Genomic DNA, 21,607 nt, shown 5'->3' on the forward strand with positions numbered 1-21,607 from the left:
TAACAGGGGATGGTTGGTGGGATTGGATGGCCACAAAATAGAAACTGACGAGCAGAGAAACGGAAGGAGCTCACCTACCTCACAAACTGGCTGAATAAAGCGGTCGTGTTCCGGATGATCCGGGCAGCCTGGGACTCCTCATGCTGGCATCTCTGCAGTGTTAACCCGTCATCCATGTGGCCTTCCTGATGGAGTATGACCTACCCCAGAGCCAAGGACACCAGTTCCAGGTTACACAGCTGGAGAGTCAACGTTTCTGGCAGTATTTCCCTCATCCCTTGTACTCCTTCTCCCCAGTCAAGTTCCCCACAGGCCCATATTGAAAGTGGGACATTAACAAAGTTATTTTCCCCATACTCCCTATTGCTGACCTATGACTCATTCCTGAGACACGGTGCTTTGATGAAAATGAAACTTCATGTGCCACTGTGATGTGAGTTACAATAAATTCCTTGGGTCTAGATGGCCAATTTGAAAGGGTGAAAACGTATTTTATTAGAGATTTTTCTCTTAAAATGAACACAAAACCTTATCCTTGGAGATGAGAAAAATCACTTTGTTCAGAGCCTTTTCCTCCAGAGATAAACCAAGAAAGAAGAAAGACAAGTTAAAATAAAACCCTCTACTGGGATCAGGCATGGCTTTCTCTCCTGAGTGACAACTACACCGAGTTAGCTGACTGTAGAACTGGGGAAGCGGCTCGAGATGGTAGTTGGCTTCTCATGGAGGCTAGAGAGGGGGTTTGAAAGCCTGGGCCTGGGTATCAGCTGACCTGAGTTCTAATCCTGCTAGGCCACATCCCCGCTGTGTGACCTTGGGCAAACCTCTGCTTTGACTTCACCATCTGCAGGTGTTATTTAGAGGGTTGTTTAGAGGATTCGACGATTTACATGTAAGTCATTTAGCATGTTTCCTAGAATATAAAAGGTACTCGATGCATATCTGTTATAAGGGGAAATATATTACTGATCTCAGATCAGTTGTCTGGAAGCTAGTATACTTATTGCTCACCAGTGACATCATGATAGAATTTTTGGGTGGGGCTGGCATCTTTTGGCGTGGAGGTCAGCTGTTTTTTTTTCTCTAGAAGGGCCAAATATATACTGTTATTAACTGGGATGGTTTGACTGTGGTTCAAGTCAGGGCCAAATCCTGATTCAAGTTCCTGGCATGGTTTCCTCTGGATGGTGAGTAAGTGAGGGGAGGCCATTTGTAGGTCCTGGGGAAGGGGGATGGGGGTCAGTCGGTCTCTATGACAATGAAATATGTGGCTCTAAAAATATCCTGAGAATAAGGATTTTTGTTATCTCATTTTTAGCACAAAGAAACAACTTATTTTCCTTTCCACGTGAAAATCTCTTCCTTATTTTTATTCTTCTGAAAGCATATCCTGATTTAATGAATTCACCCAGGAAGTAGAATGCTGGCTTGTACAAGTTTATGTTCATTTTCGAAAAAAGACCTCTGGCCTCAGTCCCAGCTTTTGGGTCAGTCCCTAAAGACCTTAGGTTTTGCTTGTTCAGATAACACATTCAAACCAGCCAACCAAACAAGAAAATAATGAGAAATGGGGGAAATGCAGCTGTTAGAATGTTGTTATTATGTATCCTATTGATCGTGGCAGCTCAGGTCCTTCCTAAGGTCCTTTTTCTCTCGGAGGAATTCCGTAACCCGAGAGCAGAAGCCCAAGATGGAAAGAAGGTACTTCCTTTAAGGTGAAGTATCATTCGTCAGGTTTTTCACTGTGTCTGTTTCCGATTGGTTTTTCTGAATTCCCATTTTGTTTCATAAAATGCTTAACACAGATTGGACATTCTTTGTATTTATAGAGGGGAACTTAACTGGCTCCTCGCGAAATGGAGCCGGGCAGCCCTATGAAGGGCTGAGCATCATGGCACCATTTAGAGAGAGTTTCTGGAAGCATCTCCCAAATCCACATGCACATTTCAGCAATTAAATGGACCTCTGGAGTATGGCCAGATGAAAAAGTCAGGGGTAGGCACAATAAATCAACACCGTAAACTGGGATCTCTCCTAGTTGACAGGGTCCTTCAACTGTGTCCCCACCCACACAGAATCACAGCCAAGATCCACAAATTCTACTTTCTTAAATGTCATTCTTATCTTAGTAGGTATGAAAAACTGTGGAAACTCTAGATGATATTATCATACTCTTTAGAGGATTTAATTTTCTTCTCATTGGCTGTTAGGGTAGATGATGGGCCTTTGGCATCGATTTTCAATTTGCCCTTATTTCCAGGGTGCAGCCCTTACTCCTGGGTTAGAGCCCTTTTGGGGATGCAGCTGAAAACCTACTGTATTTTCAGGGGCCATTCCAGCTTGAGGGACTTCGACTATGGACTATGTCTCCTAGTACTGTCATACTGTCCACATCTCTGCTTTGCTCTTCTCCACCATAGCTGGCACCTTCTGTTCGCTATCTTAGCCTCATACTCTATCCACAGTCAGCTTAAGATGCTAGGGGAAACTGCATATAGAATTTCAGGTTCATGTTTCTATAGTTTCCTCCACTGGGGAATGTGGCCCCTCAAGTCCCAGAAACCTCGACTGACCTTATCACAAATATGTCTCCCCAGCCCGGTGAAACTAACATAAGACCCCACTCCTTGTGCTGCAACTCAGAAAAATGCTGAGGGGAAAGTGGTGACAAAGGAGGAACTCACCTTAGTGCACTTACATTCTATTTGGGATCTTTAGTACCCATGTCCTGGGTGCCTTGCTTGTGGAAGCCTTCAAACGGTTTGTTTCTGTGTTTAATCCAGCCTTTATAATTGTTGGCAGAGGAAGGGCTGGGTTCATACAAGCTAGTCTTTGTGGCCTCTTACTTATTCTATTTTCTACCTCCTCTTTGTAATTTTATTTTCCCTTTCTGGATATTTTCCTGGTACATTTTACTTTATACAAAAATAAGCTATTTATTACTTTATGGTTTCCTCCCAACCTCCTTTCTTACAATAACCAGCATTCTGGGAAACTTTTCATCACCTCCCATTAGGCTGACATATAGAAAACACAGTGTACAGTGCTTCCTAGAACCTTATTATGGGACTCCTTGGCTACCCAAACCCATGTTTTGTTAAGGGTTTTCAAAAAAAAAAAATTATCATGCCTGGAGCATCTATTTTCTGGTTCCTATCAAAAGAAACCCTATTATGGCAATTGACTTTCTGGAAAAAAGATGTTGTATGTATCCAAGCCAGATTTCCCACTGTAGCAGGCTGTGACAGACCACTCAGATCTGCATTCATTCTCTGGGAATACAGTATCATTCCTAAATAGGTATCTCCTATTTCTGCACGTTGGTTCCTGTGCGCTTGTTATCATGCTATCTGCCTTTTTCTTTGTGGAGATTCTATTTAGTCTGTATATTATGAAAACTGCATAATAACTCAAGTATCCACTTAAATAAAAGGCGCAATGATGTGGATACTCCCAAAACAGCATACCACCAAAAGTCCTTTAGTTCAGGTTTTAGAGCACATGGAACATATTCTACCCTCTCCTCACAGATTTGTCATCTATGTAGCTCTTTTTTTTCCCCACTGAACATGAGGTCAGAGTAACCACATTAGGCTACACAATCTGTCACAGAAATCACTCTTCAGAATAGTAAGAATAGTAAGAAGTAAACATACATCATGTTCACCTGATTCTCACAATCACTTCTCTTGCCTAGTTGCTTCCAGCCTTTCTAACCCCTCACCTTTCTTTTCAGAGGTCCCAGGCGGGATGTCTTGGCATCTTGTGCTTTGTAGGTCACCCAGAGACCACTGGCTATATGTTGGACAAAGCAGACAGAGTCTCCGTACTTGATTTCTGGGACTCCCATGCCCTCTATATCTCGCTTGTGACTGGAATCCAGTTTCTCCTTGATTTCCTATTTCACAGAAAATGAAACAAAGGTAGGCATGTCTGATTAAATAGAAATGCAATGTATAAAGCAAGTCATCTGTGCAGAATTTGTAAGCCAGGGAACCGATTACCAGTATAATCATGATGTGCCTGTCCAAGCCAGGACTGCAGAAAGGCTTGCTTCCTCTATCTGTTGCTAATTGTAAAATCAATGGATTTCAAGTTTTGGCTACTTTAGTGATTATTTAATCACTCTTTGGTTCTGGTTTTATATAATTGTCCATTATATTTTCTACTTTCTTCATCCCGACTTAGATGCTTTAATAACTAATGCTTTACTGGACAAATAACTTATTGTATTGTAACTTATTGTATCTTCCATGATTTTAATGGTTATGTTATATAAACGCCCTGACTCAGAGCTTTAAATATATCTGTTAAAATCATAAATATGGAGACAGAACCAAGATGGCGGAGTAGAAGGACGTGCTCTCACTCCCTCTTGCGAGAACACCAGAATCACAACTAGCTGCTGGATAATCATCGACAGGAAGACATTGGAACTCAACAAAAAAGATACCCCACATCCAAAGACAAAGGAGAAGCCACAATGAGATGGTAGGAGGGGCACAATCACAGTAAAATCAAATCCCATAACTGCTGGGTAGGTGACTCACAGACTGGAGAACACTTATACCAGAGAAGTCCACACACTGGAGTGAAGGTTGTGAGCCCAATGTCAGGATTCCCAACCTGGGGGTCCGGCAATGGGAGGAGGAATTCCTAGAGAATCAGACTTTCAAGCCTAGTGGGAATTGACTGCAGGACTTTGACAGGACAGGGGGAAACAGATTCCACCCTTGGAGGGCACACACAAAGTAGTGTGCGCAAGGGGACCCAGGGGACGGAGCAGTGACCCCAGGGGAGACTGAACCAGACCTACCTGCTAGAGCTGGAGGGTCTCCTGCAGAGGCAGGGGGTGGCTGTGTGGCTGTGGCTCACCGCAGGGACAAGGACACTGGCAGCAAAAGTTCTGGGAAGTACTCCTTGGCGTGAGCCTGCCCAGAGTCTGTCATTAGCCCCACCAAAGAGCCCAGGTAGGCTCCAGTGTTGGGGTGCCTCAGGAAAAACAATCAACAGGGAGGGAACCCAGCCCCACCCATCAACAGTCAAGCAGATTAAACTTTTACTGAGCTCTGCCCACCAGAGCAACAGTCAGCTCTACCCATCACAAATCCCTCCCATCAGGAAACTTACACAAGCCTCTTAGATAGCCTCATCCACCAGAGGGCAGACAGCAGAAGCAAGAACTACAATCCTGCAGCCTGTGGAACAAAAACCACATTCACAGAAAGATAGACAAGATGAAAAGGCAGAAGGCTATGTACCAGATGAAGGAACAAGATAAAACCCCAGAAAAACAACTAAATGAAGTGGAGATAGGCAACCTTCCAGAAAAAGAATTCAGAATAATGATAGTGAAGATGATCCAGGACCTCAGAAAAAGAATGGAGGCAAAGATCGAGAAGATGCAAGAAATGTTGAACAAAGACCTAGAAGAATTAAAGAACAAACAAACAGAGAAGAACAATACAATAATTGAAATGAAAACTACACTAGAAGGAATCAATAGCAGAATAACTGAGGCAGAAGAACGGATAAGTGACCTGGAAGACAGAATGGTAGAATTCACTGCCGCAGAACAGATAAAGAAAAAAGAATGAAAAGAAATGAAGACAGCCTAAGAGACCTCTGGGACAACATTAAGCACAACAATATTCGCAATATAGGGGTGCCAGAAGGAGAAGAGAGAGAGAAAGGACCTGAGAAAATATTTAAAGAGAATACAGTCGAAAACGTCCCTAACACGGGAGAGGAAATAGCCACCCAAGTCCAGGAAGTGCAGCGAGTCCCATACAGGATAAACCCAAGGAGAAACACGCCGAGACACGTAGTAATCAAACTGGCAAAAATTAAAGACAAAGAAAAATTATTGAAAGCAGCAAGGGAAAAATGACAAATAATATGCAAGGGAACTCCCATAAGGTTAACAGCTGATTTCTCAGCAGAAACTCTACAAGCCAGAAGGGAGTGGCATGATATACTTAAAGTGATGAAAGGGAAGAACCTACACCAAGATCACTCTACCCGGCAAGGATCTCATTCAGATTCGATGCAGAAGTCAAAAGCTTTACAGACAAGCAAAAGCTAAGAGAATTCAGCACCACCAAACCAGCTCTACAACAAATGCTGAAAGAACTTCTCTAAGTGAGAAACACAAGACAAGAAAAGGATCCACAAAAACAAACCCAATACAGTTAAGAAAATGGTCATAGGAACATACATATAGATAATTACCTTAAACGTGAATGGATTAAATGCTCCAACCAAAAGACACAGGCTTGCCAGTGGATACAAAACAAGACCCATATATATGCTGTCTAAAAGAGACCCACTTCAGACCTAGGGACACATTCAGACTGAAAGTGAGGGGATGGAAAAAGATATTCCATGCAAATGGAAATCAAAAGAAAGCTGGAGTAGCAATACTCATATCAGATAAAATAGACTTTAAAATAAAGAATGTTACAAGAGACAAGGATGGACACTACATAATGATCAAGGGATCAATCCAAGAAGAGGATATAACAATTATAAATATATATGCACTCAACAAAGGAGCACCTCAATACATAAGGCAACTGCTAACAGCTATAAAAGAGGAAATCAACAGTAACACAATAATAGTGGGGGACTTTAACACCTCACTTACACCAATGGACAGATCATACAAACAGAAAATTAATAAAGAAACACAAGCGTTAAATGACACAATAGATCAGATAGATTTGACTGATATTTATAGGACATTGCATCCAAAAACAGCAGATTACACTTTCTTCTCAAGTGCACACGGAACATTCTCCAGGATAGATCACATCTTGGGTCACAAATCAAGCCTCAGTAAATTTAAGAAAATTGAAATCATATCAAGCATCTTTTCTGACCACAATGCTATGAGACTAGAAATGAATTACAGGGAAAAAAACGTAAAAAACACAAACACATGGAGGCTAAACAATACATTACTAAGCAACCAAGAGATCACTGAAGAAATCGAAGAGAAAATCAAGAAATTCCTAGAAACAAATGACAATGAAAACATGACAATCCAAACCCTATGGGATGCAGCAAAAGCAGTTCTAAGAGGGAAGTTTATAGCTATACAAGCCTACCTCAAGAAACAAGAAAATTCTCAAGTAAACAATCTAACCTTACACCTAAAGGAGCTAGAGAAAGAACAACAAACAAAACCCGAAGTTAGCAGAAGGAAAGAAATCACAAAGATCAGAGCAGAAATAAGTGAAATAGAAACAAAGAAAACAATAGCAAAGATCAATAAAACTAAAAGCTGGTAGCTTTTAGCGAGACTCATCAAGAAAAACAGGGAGAGGACTCAAGTAAATAAAATTAGAAATGAAAAAGGAGAAGTTACAACAGACACCGCAGAAATACAAAGCTTCCTAAGAGACTAGTACAAGCAACTCTATGCCAATAAAATGCACAACCTGGAAGAAATGGACAAATTCTTAGAAAGGCATAACCTTCCAAGACTGAACCAGGAAGAAACAGAAAATATGAACAGATCAATCACAAGTAATGAAATTGAAACTGTGATTAAAAATCTTCCAGCAGGGCTTTCCTGGTGGCGCAGTGGTTGAGAGTCCGCCTGCCGATGCAGGAGACACGGGTTCGTGCCCTGGTCTGGGAAGATTCCACATGCCACGGAGCGGCTAGGCCAATGAGCCATGGCCACTGAGCCTGCAGGTCTGGAGCCTGTGCTCCACAACGGGAGAGGCCACAGCAGTGAGAGGCCCGTGTAACGCAAAAAAAAAAAAAAAAAAAAAATCTTCCAACAAACGAAAGTCCAGGACAAGATGGCTTCACAGGTGAATTCTACCAAACATTTAGAGAAGAGCTAACACCCATCCTTCTCAAATTCTTCCAAAAATTTGCAGAGGAAGCAACACTCCCAAACTCATTCTATGGGGCCAACATCACCCTGATACCAAAACCAGACAAAGATACTACAAAAAAAGAAAATTACAGACCAATATCACTGATGAATATAGATGCAAAATTCCTCAACAAAATACTAGCAAACAGAATCCAACAACACATTAAAAGGATCATACACCACAATCAAGTAGGATTTATCCCAGGGATGCATGGATTCTTCAATATACGCAAATCAATCAATGTGATACACCATACTAACGAACTGAAGAATAAAAGCCATATGATCATCTCAATAGATGCAGAAAAGGCTTTTGACAAAATTCAACACTCATTTATGATAAAAACTCTGCAGAAAGAGGGCAGAGAGGGAACCTACCTCAATATAATAAAGGTCATGTACGACAAACCCACAGCAAACATTATTTTCAATGGTGAAAAACTGAAAGCATTTCCTCTAAGATCAGGAATGAGATAAGGGTGTCCACTCTCACCACTATTATTCAACATAGTTTTGGAAGTCCTAGCCATGGCAATCAGAGAAGAAAAAGAAATAAAAGGAATACAAATTGGAAAAGAAGAAGCAAAACTGTCACTGGTTGCAGATGACATGATACTATACATAGAGAATCCAAAAAATGCCACCAGAAAACTATTAGAGCTAATCAACGAATTTGGTAAAGTTGCATGATACAAAATTAATGCACAGAAATCTCTGGCATTCCTATACACTAATCATGAAAAATCTGAAGGAGAAATTAAGGAAACACTCCCATTTACCATTGCAACAAAAAGAATAAAATACCTAGGAATAAACCTACCTACAGAGACAAAAGACCTGTATGCAGAAAACTCTAAGACACTGATGAAAGAAATTAAAGATGATACCAACAGATGGAGAGATATACCATGTTCTTGGATTGGAAGAATCAATATTGTGAAAATGACTATACTACCCAAAGCAATCTACAGATTCAATGCAATCTGTATCAAATTACCAATGTCATTTTTTATGGAACTAGAACAGATCATCTTAAAATTTGTATGGAGACACAAAAGACCCTGAATAGCCAAAGAAGTCTTGAGGGAAAAAAATGGAGCTGGAGGAATCAGACTCCCTGACTTCAGACTATACTACAAAGCTACAGTAATCAAGACAATATGGTACTGGCACAAAAACAGAAACATAGATCAATGGAACAAGATAGAAAGCCCAGAGATAAACCCATGCACCTACAGTCAACCAATCTATGAGAAAGGAGGCAAAGATATACAATGGAGAAAAGACAGTCTCTTCAGTAAGTGGTGCTGGGAAAACTGGACAGCTACATGTAAAAGAATGAAATTAGAACACTCCCAAACACCATATACAAAAATAAACTCAAAATGGATTAGAGACCTAAGTGTAAGACCAGACACTACAAAACTCTTAGAGGAAAACATAGGAAGAACACTCTTTGACATAAATCACAGCAAGATCTTTTTTGATCCACCTCCTAGAGTAATGGAAATAAAAACAAAAATAAACAAATGACACCAAGTGAAACTTCAAAGCTTTTGCACAGCAAAGGAAACCATAAACAAGATGAAAAGAGAACCCTCAGAATGGGAGAAAATATTTGCAAACGAATAAACGGATTAATCTCCAAAATATATAAACAGGTCATGCAGCTCAATATTAAAGAAACAAATAACCCAATCCAAAAATGGGCAAAAGACCTAAGTAGACATTTGTCCAAAGACGACGTACAGATGGCCAAGAAGCACATGAAAAGCTGCTCAACATCACTGATTATTAGAGAAATGCAAATCAAAAGTACAATGAGGTATCACCTCACACCAGTTAGAATGGGCATCATCAGAAAATCTACAAACAACAAATGCTGGAGAGGGTGTGGAGAAAAGGGAACCCTCTTGCAATGTTGGTGGGAATGTAAATTGATACAGCCACTCTGGAGGACAGTATGAAGGTTCCTTAAAAAACTAAAAGTAGAATTACCATATGATCCAGCAATCCCACTACTGGGCATATACCAAGAGAAAACCATAATTCAAAAAGACACATGCACCCCAATGTTCATTGCTGCACTATTTACAATAGCCAAGTCATGGAAGCAACCTAAATGCCCATTGACAGGCAAATGGATAAAGAAGATATGGTACATATATACAATGGAATATTACTCAGCCATAAAAAGGAACGAAACTGAGTCATTTGTTGAGACGTGGATGGACCTAGAGACTGTCATACATAGTGAAGTAAGTCAGAAAGAGTAAAACAAATATCGTATATTAATGCATGTATGTGGAACCTAGAAAAATGGTGCAGATGAACCGGTTTGCAGGGGAGAAGCTGAGACACATATGTAGAGAACAAACGTATGGACACCAAGGGGGGAAACCGCGGTGGGGTGGGGATGGTGGTGTGCTGAATTGGGTGAGTGGGACTGACATGTATACACTGATGTGTATAAAATTGATGACTAAGAAGAACCTGCAGTATAAAAAAACAAACAATCAAACAAACAACGAATACTAAACTTTCTTTGGGTTATTTTTATGGAAATATGTTAATATAAATGTTTCACACATTACATGAAATTTCTAATAATCTTATATGTTCTGGTATAATGTTATAAGTCATAATTCTAGTTATTACTTTAAAATGTATATCTCAGAAATAACTAAAAAAAAAATCATATAAGTATCTTTCACAGAAATCAGCAAAGGAAACAGACTCTTGGAGAAGGTCAGGAGCTAGTCCCATGCAGTAATTGTTGTATTAGTTTTTTATGGCCTCCTCAGTTGTGTGTTAGTCAATGGGTTTCATTCTTCAATTGCCACAGTTTCACGAAACTTACTGTCTAGTATGGAAAAAGGAGTTGCTTGTGCACCAGGTGTCCACTTGGTGATAACCTGAGGTGCCTGTCACAGAGTGACTCAGGAAGTGGACTGGTAACTCTGTCCCCTTCTCATCAATCAGGGCCTCTGTATGGTTCTACCCTATTTCCATTTCTTCTCTACATCTTGTGTTAAATTGCTCATTTGTAGAAGCCATCAGCTAGGTGGCATTTTGCATTTTTACAGAATAAAAATGTAGCACCCTGTTCCCTCCGCTGTGCCAACTTTACTCTCATTCTTAATGATGGAAAAACAGGAACTCGTGCACTAAGCTCTTCTCACGTGTAAGGCAGTGCCCTAAGTTCCTTACATACACTAACTCTTCATAACGGCCCCGGATGTAGCTACAAATATTATCCCAGTTTTACGGAGGAGAAAATGAAGGTACAGAGAAACAAGTAATTTGTCCAAGGTCATTTAAGAAGTAGTGAAAGAGCCAAGATTTAAACCAGGAAGTCCAACTCCAGAGACTGTGCTCTTCCGATGGCCCCAAACTCCTACTCACCCTTTAATACCCTGCTCAGGTGCCACCTTCTCTGTGAAGGCGGAGTTAGTCTCTCCTGCTGTATTTCCCCAGCACAGTCTCATCCCTCTATTGAGTACTTAGCACATCACAATGTAAACGTGCTTGTTTAAATGATACTTTCCTTATGCCAGGTTATAAGAGAATGAAGGGCATGGGCCAGATGACAATTAATTTTGGATTCCTAATACAGAGAATTATCAATTACTTAACAAACATAAATTGAAGGAACAAATATATATAGCTGAGTAATTTTTTTCCTTCAAATATATATATAATTTTTCATTTCAGCTCCTATTTCTTTCCTTGAAATCTTCATAAAAGCAAAATTAGTTATTTTGCACACATTTAAGGATCATTTTGAGCAATGTTAATATATTGCAGGAACATTCTTATTTTAAATATATGTTGAAACACCGGCTGGATTGTTAAATATGACTTATTTCTCAAAATGAACATTTCCAAAGGAACTTATTTCTGATTTTATAACAAAAGTCAGTGGGAAAATAGAATTTGATATTTTAGGATTCTTAATAGGCAAGTGGTCAAAAATGCATTTATTCTATAAAACAATGGATATTTGATTTTCGTTTCAAAAATATCCAGAGTTCTATAGACACTCAAGCCAGTAGGTGGATTTAAAATACAGCAAAGTTTTCATCTCTAGCCTGCTCTCTAACCATAGGCAATGCAGCAAAATAAAAATATTACACGCTGCAGCTGTTAAATATGAATAATTACACTGGTTACCAAGAGCTCATAGTTAAAATAGCACATATTCCCCAATGATCAGTGACTATGGTCATTTCACTTGTTTTATCACTTTTCATTGATTTAAATATGACTTTGCCAAAAATAAAATAAATACTAGGGTTTTTTTTTTTAAGAGTCTCTGAAATAAATGCATCATTATTGTTTATAGACGATGGTATCTTTGCTTTTAAAAAATGGCATCAACTCCCAAAGTTCTATGGCTGGCACTACAGGGGCTGCTTGAAATTCAAAAGAAAGACAGAAGCAATAACAACAAAAGCTAAAACATACAGACAAACCGACACTAAAGCCAACTCTACTAAACAACGACGACACAGCTTAAAGAAGTGAGAGCATCCCGAGATAGAGAAGTTGGATTTGGCTGACCACAGGTGGGTGAGCTCCTTTTGACTTAAGCCATGAACTAATGCTCCCCTCTCTGTCTTCACTTGAACATGGCCCCAGATGTATTTACTCTACTGCTAGAAATGGAAACTTCCTATACGATGGGGCTATTTCAGTCACTCCCTTTCAATAACTCCCCAATTCCCACAGAACACAATTCTCACTTCTAAAGTTCTTGTATACCACATGCTTTAACCAAACTGGACTACGTCTCTGTGTCATATCAAGTGTTCCCTCCCTCAGGGCCTTTACTGACATTACACTTCCTGCTTGGACTGCCCCTACTTCATCTCTGTATCTTTTCATCTTATCCATCAAGCCTTTTGCAGATCCACCTGTGCATTTTCTCTGATCTCATGGCACCTCCCTTCCACTCTCTCAAGACTCTTTACCATCTTCTGCAATATGAATCCTTTGCTGGTACACTTCCTGTCCCGTCTCCAAGGGCAAGACTGAGATTTGTTTGTCTTTACATTTCGCACAATGCTCTGCCTTGTTTTTGTTTTATTGGTCTGCGGGCATCAAGTTATCTGTTTATCTGCATCAACCTCCCCTACGTTAGATCATGAGTGGATTCCAAGAAGGAACAGGTTACTTGGCCTAATAATGTGTTGAAGGGTAATAATAATCATTACCCTTTGTCTCCACTGAGAGTTTATAAGGAAATGGTTGTGACCACATCATAATTGTCACATAAGTATGTATTTAGTTTAGATGATAAGCTGCTGCTCTCCAGATTGATTTAAAATTTCTAGAAGGACACGAAAGGGAACTGGAACTACTATTCGTTTAGTGCCCACTTTGAGTGAAGTATTTTGCCAAGTGCTTTACAATGGCAACACCAACATGTGAATTTACCAAAGACCTACACAGTGATGTGTATTAGACATGACACTTTAAAAACATTTTATCTAAACCTTTCAATGGCCCTGCTGTTTTTATTTCTCTTACTTTATAGATGATAAAACTGAGGCTTGCAGAGTTGGAGTAATTTGCTCAAAGCCCTGTAGCTAGTAAGCAATGGAAGAGAATCCAAAGACAAGTGCAATTCCACAGCCCATTTGTGATTTGAACATAATTTCTTGAATGGTAACTATCAGTACAGTTAAGTATTGATTGTATTAATGTTTATGTGTTTGAATGCTGTTATAAAGAAGAAGTGGAAAATATATGTTATCATTTTGTGAAAAAAATGGCTCTGGGTTCTAAAGTATAAACTTCAGGAGTCATACATACAAACCACTAATGACAACAAGGTGATATGGTTTATATTCAAGGTGCAACTGGAATTTGGAAGAGAGAACAACTCACTCTGCCTGGGGAGCTCGTGATGATTTTATACCAATTGCCACTTTATGTGAGCTTGGCTAGGAGAAAGAGGAGAGACGGGGAATGCGGAAGGGGTGGACATTCTACTAAGATGGGTATAGTGTGGCAAGTGGGTGGTGAAGTCCAGAAAGGGACCTGAACAACAAGGACTCTGACTTTATCCTATAGGTGCACGTTTCTCAAACTCACACTGTTCACAGACTTTCTGTGGGAAAAGAGGACTTTGGACAGTATCTTCTTCCAGGGGTCAAAGGGAACATTAGGATAATATAAAATGGACTCTTATGAGAATAGCAAAAAGAAACAAAACAACTTATTCAACTCTGTTTAACACAGCATTTTACTTAAAAAAATTTTTTTTCATAGAATTATTGTTTGGAACACCTCTTGGAAAAAGCTAGCATAGGTAATGGGAATCTGTTGAGAATTTTAAGTGAGGGATAACACAAGGGTTGCATCTTAGAACAATTGTTCCAGCAGCAATGTGAATGACGGATTGAAAAGAAACAAAGGCATAGAGATGGACGAGTTTTAGCTATGGTATTAGAAATCTAGCATGATACCTGGCACAGAGTAGGTCCTAATTCGTGTTTATTATTAGAGTGAAATTTGCTGCATTTGACATATTGAAGCCACCTACATTCACAGAGGACAAAAAAGTACCTTTCCAAAAGACGGGAAACAATCAAAAAAGATTCAGAGGAAAAGGAGATATGGGAAGATGGGCCCCATTCATGGATGCTGGGGTCAGCCATCAACAAAGTGCCGGTGAGACCATTCCTTTGTAAAAGTCGCAGGAGAAACCTTGAGAAATCACCTTTAGGTTCACTTCTCCACCAATATAGTCCCCTTCTGCATTTCTGATCTCGAATGGGAGGTCTTAGAATGGGCTTAAAAAAACTGCACGCTGCAGGATACTGCAAGGAGCCTGGCTGGCCCCAGGGCTGGCTGCAGAGCCTCTGCTGGGTGGGAAGCCAATGACAGATCCTCTGCCATTTCCAGCACGCTAGGGGAGCAGGCCTGTCCGGCTCGTTAGGGAAGGTGCATTTCGTGAGCAGAGGTCACTGTGCTGGGCTCTTTCCTCCGTCTTTCTCATCAATCCCTCCCTACATGATCACCTTCAGGTAGGCCGCGCTCCTGCCATTTCATGGATAAGGAAACACTCTCTTAGGTCATCTTCCTGGTCTCATTTAATCCTCATAACAATCCTTCGGGACATACTCCTTCACTCTCGTGTTTTACAAAAAGGGACAGGAAGACTGAACAGCATATGGTGGAGCCAGGATTCAAAGCCAGGTTTCCTCCACTTCAAAGCCCAGGGTTCTCCTTGACTGCCTCTCTATCTGGTCCACTTTGAACAACCAAGTCTTGGGAAACTGTCGAGTTAAATTTTAAAAATGCTTTGTAGATTCCATTTAAAATGAAACTGCAGGAGGTGGTGCTGTCTTGGGATGATTGAATCTCAAGGTCCATGTTTCCTTCTTTCCCCTTCCCTCCTTTCCTTCATACCCTCTCTTTCCCCAACTGAGAACTTGGTGAGGAAATGGACAGAGCCAGCAAGGGGACAGGCGCAAACAGCACTACTTCAGTGCTTGCGATTTCACAGAGGCATGCTGTGAGCCCCGCTGCCCTCTTGTTTCGGGCGGGGCCGCTGAGGTTAAAATGCTCAAGAGGATCCCGTCTACAGGGATGCTTTCCACTCATAGCGGAGAGAGCAGTGGGCAGTTTTTAAAGGGGAAGTCACGTTTGGCCAAGAACACAGATCTTAACATACAGTAGATATGTGATAAATGTTGACTCAATTGAATTGGATGTTTTTACACACCGAGGAAAGATTTCCTCCAACTGAGAACAGTGATAGCTGTCTGCCTTTATGTAACAAAGGAGGCAAAATGTGAGACGATCTCAATCATTCAAAACTTATGGTAGAGTCATTAAAAGTAGCCATAAAATAAATGGCTTCATATAATAAGGCTTGCTTTAACATTAGTAATTCACCCTTCCCTGAAAGGAACTGAGTGTTATACACTGACGTGGAGACATGACATCTAAATAGACGGTCTTGCTGTGCCAAAGTAAATATTAAATCGCATTACCCGACAATCCTTGGGGAATGGCCTTGCAATGTCAAGACCATGGGAAAATGATGTGAGATCAAGTTCACAGAAATTTGACTTCGATGTTCAAACGAATGAATGTCTCTCCTTAAGTGTTTATAGGGGTTGTGTTATGATCGAAAATGATTACACAATGATGAGAAAATCTATGAAGAGGATGGAGGTTAAAATGGAATGGGTTTCACTCTGTATGAACCTATGACCTCATTTACGTATCCCTTCAGCAAGCAATGCTCAAACTTACTACATGCTACACACTGTGTGGGGTGCAGAGGTACAGAAAGGGCTGGGGGCATGTGATCCAGGAGCTCCCCGTCGAGTGAGTGGTGACTGTAATGGAATCGTGAACAGGGCCCTGCTGGAGGGAAGGGGAAGGGCCTTCTTCCTGTGAGGGGCACTTGACATTTGTCTGAAAGATGCGGAGGAGTTCGCTGATGACGGTACATGGAGGGTTAAAAGGGTACAGGTTTAGCGATGAGAAAAGATAACACGTTCAAAGACGATACGTACTTCGTATGCTAGAGCTCAAGGCAAGCGTGAGCTGGTGGCCAGTGATACCATGGAAGGGCGGGCAGGGGTCGGCCCTTAAAGCATCTTTTATGACAGACTTCAAATGAGCTGCAACTAGATTAAGAATTGTGTTCAAGGTTCCACAGTGGGTAGATGGGAGTCAAGGCCAGATCTAGGTGACTTGGAAGCCATGTTCTACCTTACGCGCTACCCCTTCCAGATTAAGGGAATAGGTGCGATGCTGTGATTCGGAGCCCTCAGTACTTCCCAGGCCTCCAGTTTGATTTGGATCCCCCGCTGAAGGAGAGGAATGCAAGCTCTGACCGAGATCCCATTCTGCTCATTCACATAGTTTGCTCAGAGACCACAGTTTGATTCCATCTGAGCCGGGCCAGGTCAATGACTGCGGCCGATGCTCGGACTTGACCCCCAACCCAGCAAGGTTCAGTCACGCCCCCGTCCTGTCATGCGGATACAAGATTCACAGGGGCACCTGCCATCTTCCTTGTAAGGACAGTTTGCTGAGGATATGAACACACACCTGCGGCCGACCTAGGGCCCCGGGTCGTGCAGTCATAGCTGTCACGGGCTCGTGCAGCCTGACAGGAAACGTGGGGCGGGAAGCCCATCACTGCCGGTGACTCAGAGCCCAGCGTCCTCCCAGAACATAGGAGCCTAAATCGTGCTCCTTTCGGGAGTCTCTTCTCCTGTTCTCCAGATTCTCCAGCATACAGAGAAGATCAGAGGAATAGCCCCACTCAACCCCATTCAATGAGGCACAAAGGACACACTATCTCCCCCTCTCAACCTTCCCACTGAGTCCCCCCAAACCCTGTGCCACCACCCAGGTCCTGACACGCTATTTCAGACCCCTGTCTGCCGTCTGCTCCATCACCTAACACCTGGTACAGGTGAGAGCTGGCAAGACAACTCAGAGCCTTCCCACTGTTGAAAATCAGAGCCACAAATCTGTCTGCTGGGGAACACTGTTCCCCAGTGAGGGGAAGCACAGTGGAGAGTGTACTTAAGGAAGAGAGCCTGCACCAAGTAAGGTAAAAGTACATGTACTAAGGAGGAGTCTGGAGGCCCAGAGAAATCAAGGCATCTCTAGAGTTCTTCCCCAGGAGCTCTTTGGATCGTGGACGGCAGAACTCCATGTTCCCACATGTTCTTCCTTCCCGTGCAGCTTCACCGTTAAGATGCCCAATGCCCTGTCCACACAATGTCCCAAGGAAGCTCCGATCTCCTGGGGGATGCAGCCTTATGTTGGCCTGACACGGAGACTAGGTCACTTTAATTTCAGTTCCTTTCAAGTTAAAATGAAGGTAGCCAGACTGAACACTGCTGCACTGAGAGGTATTTAAACCTCCAACGTTGTGATGCCAATGAAATGCAACCACATTGCCAAGTGCACAGGACAATGTGACTCACGGGTGACTTTTCATCCAGCTCTGCTATGCTGGCAGCCCCCTGGTACCATGATGCCTTTCAGCCATCAGCTGCTGGCCTCCCTGTGCATGGAAACTGGGGGACTTGCGGAGATGAGGAATGAGCTTTTGGAGGGTAAAACGTGCTCACAGGCTAGCAGTGGTGCCGAGTAGAAGGAATGTTATGAGGACTCTCCGGGGTACTCTGAGCTTGTTTGGCTTCCCGCAGAGGCCACAACACAGGGCTGAGCCATACTCCACGAGGATAGGCCAAGAAAGGAACGGAATGCAAGAGTCCCCTTGGAGCAGGATCCCGCCAGCTGCCTGGAAGGCCACCTGATTCTTCTGCTGTCACAAGAGAAGGCTCCTTCTGCAGTGGTAAAGACCTCAGTGTCAGGGTTCATCCCAGGGCTGAGGAGACTGGGGTAGAACGCTCAAATAAGGGACAAGCCAAGCTGGCATCTTAGAAAGGTATTTACATGGTCACCAGCTATGATGAGTCACTTCTTACTTTCCACCCCTCCCGACCCTCCCACACCTGCTCTCCCCGCCCACTTCATGTCCAAGTTGTCTCGAGGACTTTTCTGTTGCTTTGTTTCACTGCTCCTTTTAGCCAGTTGCAATGTCCTAACACACTTCCTGGAGGCCAGAATGTTTTATTCCATGGTCATCAACTTGAATTTAAAATCCTTCTTGTGTTGAGAATCTTAAAAAAAAACAAAAGCGAGGGTAACATGAAGGAGATGAGCTCCGAAAACCAGAATGAAGTCAAGGAGCTAACGTGCCATTGGAAGAGAAGCAGACAGAAGGAGATGCTTGAATGGAACTGATGGCAGGAAGCTCTCATTTCTTAAGGTTTGAACCATGGGTGTAGGAAAAACCTAACTCTGATACAGGGCAACTAGGGGAGAAAATCTCTGTGCCAGAGATTCTCTGCCTAAAAATACTTCAGGACCATAAAAGGAGGGAAAAAAGGAGTGTGACTCCTTGCTTCAAGGAAGACAGTGCGGCCTCTCTGATTCATTATGAAGCAGAGATGTCCCGCAGGAATGCAGCTGTCAGCTTGACACCGAGTCCTACATGAACGGAATCATCAATAAGCCTTTACTGAAATCGTGTTGAGAACACAAATCAAGATCTATTTCTGGAAAAGAGCAAAGAAGAATGAAGCTAGAGATGAAGTTCCCAACGGAGATGCTGAGCTGTCCTCTTAGGAGGTGCAGGCTCCCTGACAACTATGCGTATGTTGGGCAGAGCCCTTCTCATGCTTGGCTAATCTTTCCAGAACAATCATAAAGTAACAGAGCACCGAACTGTCTGTCAGAAGCTAGCTCCGTGTGCAATTCCGACCATCCAACTAGATCCAGCTCTGAGTTACGCGGAGTCAAAACCTGGCTGACCGTTAAAGATAGAGGCTTCAAAAAATATTTGTCTCTCCACACACCAAGTGGCAAAGCTACATGTTTGGGGTTAACATGGTGACCACAGAATTCACTCTTAAAGAAGGCTGGGGATGGACAGGCCAGAGCTAAGAGATCTGGAGAGAACAGACGACCTGGGAAGAGGAACTAGTAACTCTGTATAATATAAATAACTGCAAGACGATGTCGTGTCCAGAATTACACCTTCTCTGCATCTTTCTGAAAGAAATCACTTCCTTGCTTTAGCTAAATGTAGCGCTGAAACTTATGCCTCCGTGTTACCCTGCTTTATGGGGAGTGAAGCATATGACTTAAAAGTACTAAAAACAATTCAGAACATGTTTAACAACAACAGTATTTTCCATTAGCCTCTGAGCGACACTGTCCCTTCCTGTGAACATTTTTGTTTTCTAGGGCTTTCTACTTTCCTTTAAAGTTTTTCCCTCCTAAGACTTCAACCTTCAACCCAGGCAAGCATTCCTCTATGAACTCAATTCAAAAGATAAGAGAACAAAGTGTTTATCATAGGTCTCATTTCCAATTCCATTTTGTCCCAGCCTACTTTATTTTTCAGTCACCGTTCTACCTGGAGGTTTCAGAGCTTTCACTTTGAGAACGAGGTCGAAGTCCACCTCACCTTTGATGCTCGGAAAGAGAAGGCTGTGGACTTGGTGTCTGATTTTCCCCGGTCTTGCAGTATAAGGCCTTGGTCCTCTGTCAAGGCCAGGTAGTGGCCTGTGGTGAGATGCCGAAGTCGGAAAGCCTGGCCCCATCTGATGTTACTGCCGCTCCAACTGGGCAGATGAAACAGACAAGAAATTGCATTTACACAAAAATCAGTCCTTTTCAATATTTACCCTGTGCTTTTTCACACAGGCCTTCTGGGGTTCATCCCCTGACTCCTGGCTTGCTCTAGGATTGCATGCCTGCCTACAACTCAGCATGGTGTTCTCTAATGAACTCTCTTAAGATCACCAACAAGGAACATGGTCCCGGGGGCAGGTCAGTGGTTTAATGGAACTGGAAGTCCCAAGCTTCCAATTTTTCCTTCACTCCACTGAAGTGTCTTGATGCCAAAACCACAAAAAAAGAAAAAAAAAAAAAAAAAAAGGGAAGCTTGCCTTTTTAGAGAAACTTATTTCTGCGAAAGTAAAGCATTTCCAAATGTGCCACCTTAATTCAAGCATTTTACTACCACCACTAATTTGAAAAGAGATACACACCCCTATGTTCACTGCAGCATTATTTACAACAGCCAAGATATGGAAGTAACCTAACTGTCCATCAATAAAGAAAATGTGCCGTATACACATACACAGTGGAATACTAGTCAGCCATAAAAAAGGATGAAATTGTGCCATTTGCAACAACATGGATGGACCTTGAGGGTATCATCCTAAGTGAAATAAATCGGACTGGGTAAGACAAATACCATATGATTTCACTCATCTGTGGAATCTGAAAAACAAAACAAATGAGCAAACAAAGAAAACAACATAAATTTCATAGATACAGAGAGTAGACTGGCAGTTGTGAGAGAAGGCAGGTTGGGGAGGTGGGAGAAGTGAGTAAAGGGGATTAAGAGGTACAAAGTTCCATGGTCCTGCATCAAAAGGCTGGCATTCAGCAAAAGTCATGTTAAGTGTTAGGGTAGGACTTATGCACCGAATAATCTGTATCTAATTTATCCTTTCAGTTAGAACGAAATGTTTCAGGAATACACGTATCAGCTTTTAAAATGACCCTCCTCTCGAGCTAATTCTTTGGAGCCCCAAAGAATCCAAATAACACTGATAAAAGGCTTAAATTGTTCATATTTAAGAGTCTGGGGAAATAAACAAAGAACCATAACTGGAACTATATATATATATATATATATATATATATACACATACTTATTTTGATTTTTTAAAAAGTCCATTAAACAAGAACCAAGCCCTAATACCCTGAAAAAAAAAAGAGTATGACACTATAAGAATTTCAACAGGCTTGAAAGAGAATATAAATACCACAAGCCAGCTAACAACCACAAGCTAACCAGGATTCTTTCAACCAGCCACCTCCAGAGTTTCTCAGTAAAAAATGTGAATGTACCTGCATGTGTATGTGTGAGAGAAGTTCTAATGTTTTCTCCTGATCTCCAGTGGATTATCTTGAGGACCCCCCGGGGGGCATATAGCGTCCCCCCCGCCACCCCCCGATTAGAGAGATTTTACTTTGAACAAGTGTTCAGGGAGAGACTGAGCAGAGAGCTAGAGGGAGAGGCAGAGAGGGAAAACCAAAAATGGCAACACTGACCCTCCTCTCACCTCGAGCAGTTTAGCTCTAACC

General features: G+C 41.9%; 1 protein-coding gene across 1 annotated transcript in view; it reads right to left on the reverse strand.

Moving 5' to 3' along the window:
* The window catches only part of RYR3 (ryanodine receptor 3), a 366,040-nt gene that overhangs the window by 268,557 nt on the left and 75,876 nt on the right, over nucleotides 1-21,607 (reverse strand). Inside the window, exons 10-12 of the mRNA XM_073799899.1 lie at nucleotides 19,914-20,070; nucleotides 3,725-3,898; nucleotides 79-200 (exon numbers count right to left, since the gene is read on the reverse strand). Coding sequence (XP_073656000.1) covers nucleotides 79-200; nucleotides 3,725-3,898; nucleotides 19,914-20,070 — 453 coding nt within the window. The remainder of the gene's footprint in view (nucleotides 1-78; nucleotides 201-3,724; nucleotides 3,899-19,913; nucleotides 20,071-21,607) is intronic.

Source organism: Tursiops truncatus, chromosome 2 (genome assembly GCF_011762595.2).
Source record: "Tursiops truncatus isolate mTurTru1 chromosome 2, mTurTru1.mat.Y, whole genome shotgun sequence".
NCBI classification, from domain to species: Eukaryota; Metazoa; Chordata; class Mammalia; order Artiodactyla; family Delphinidae; genus Tursiops; species Tursiops truncatus.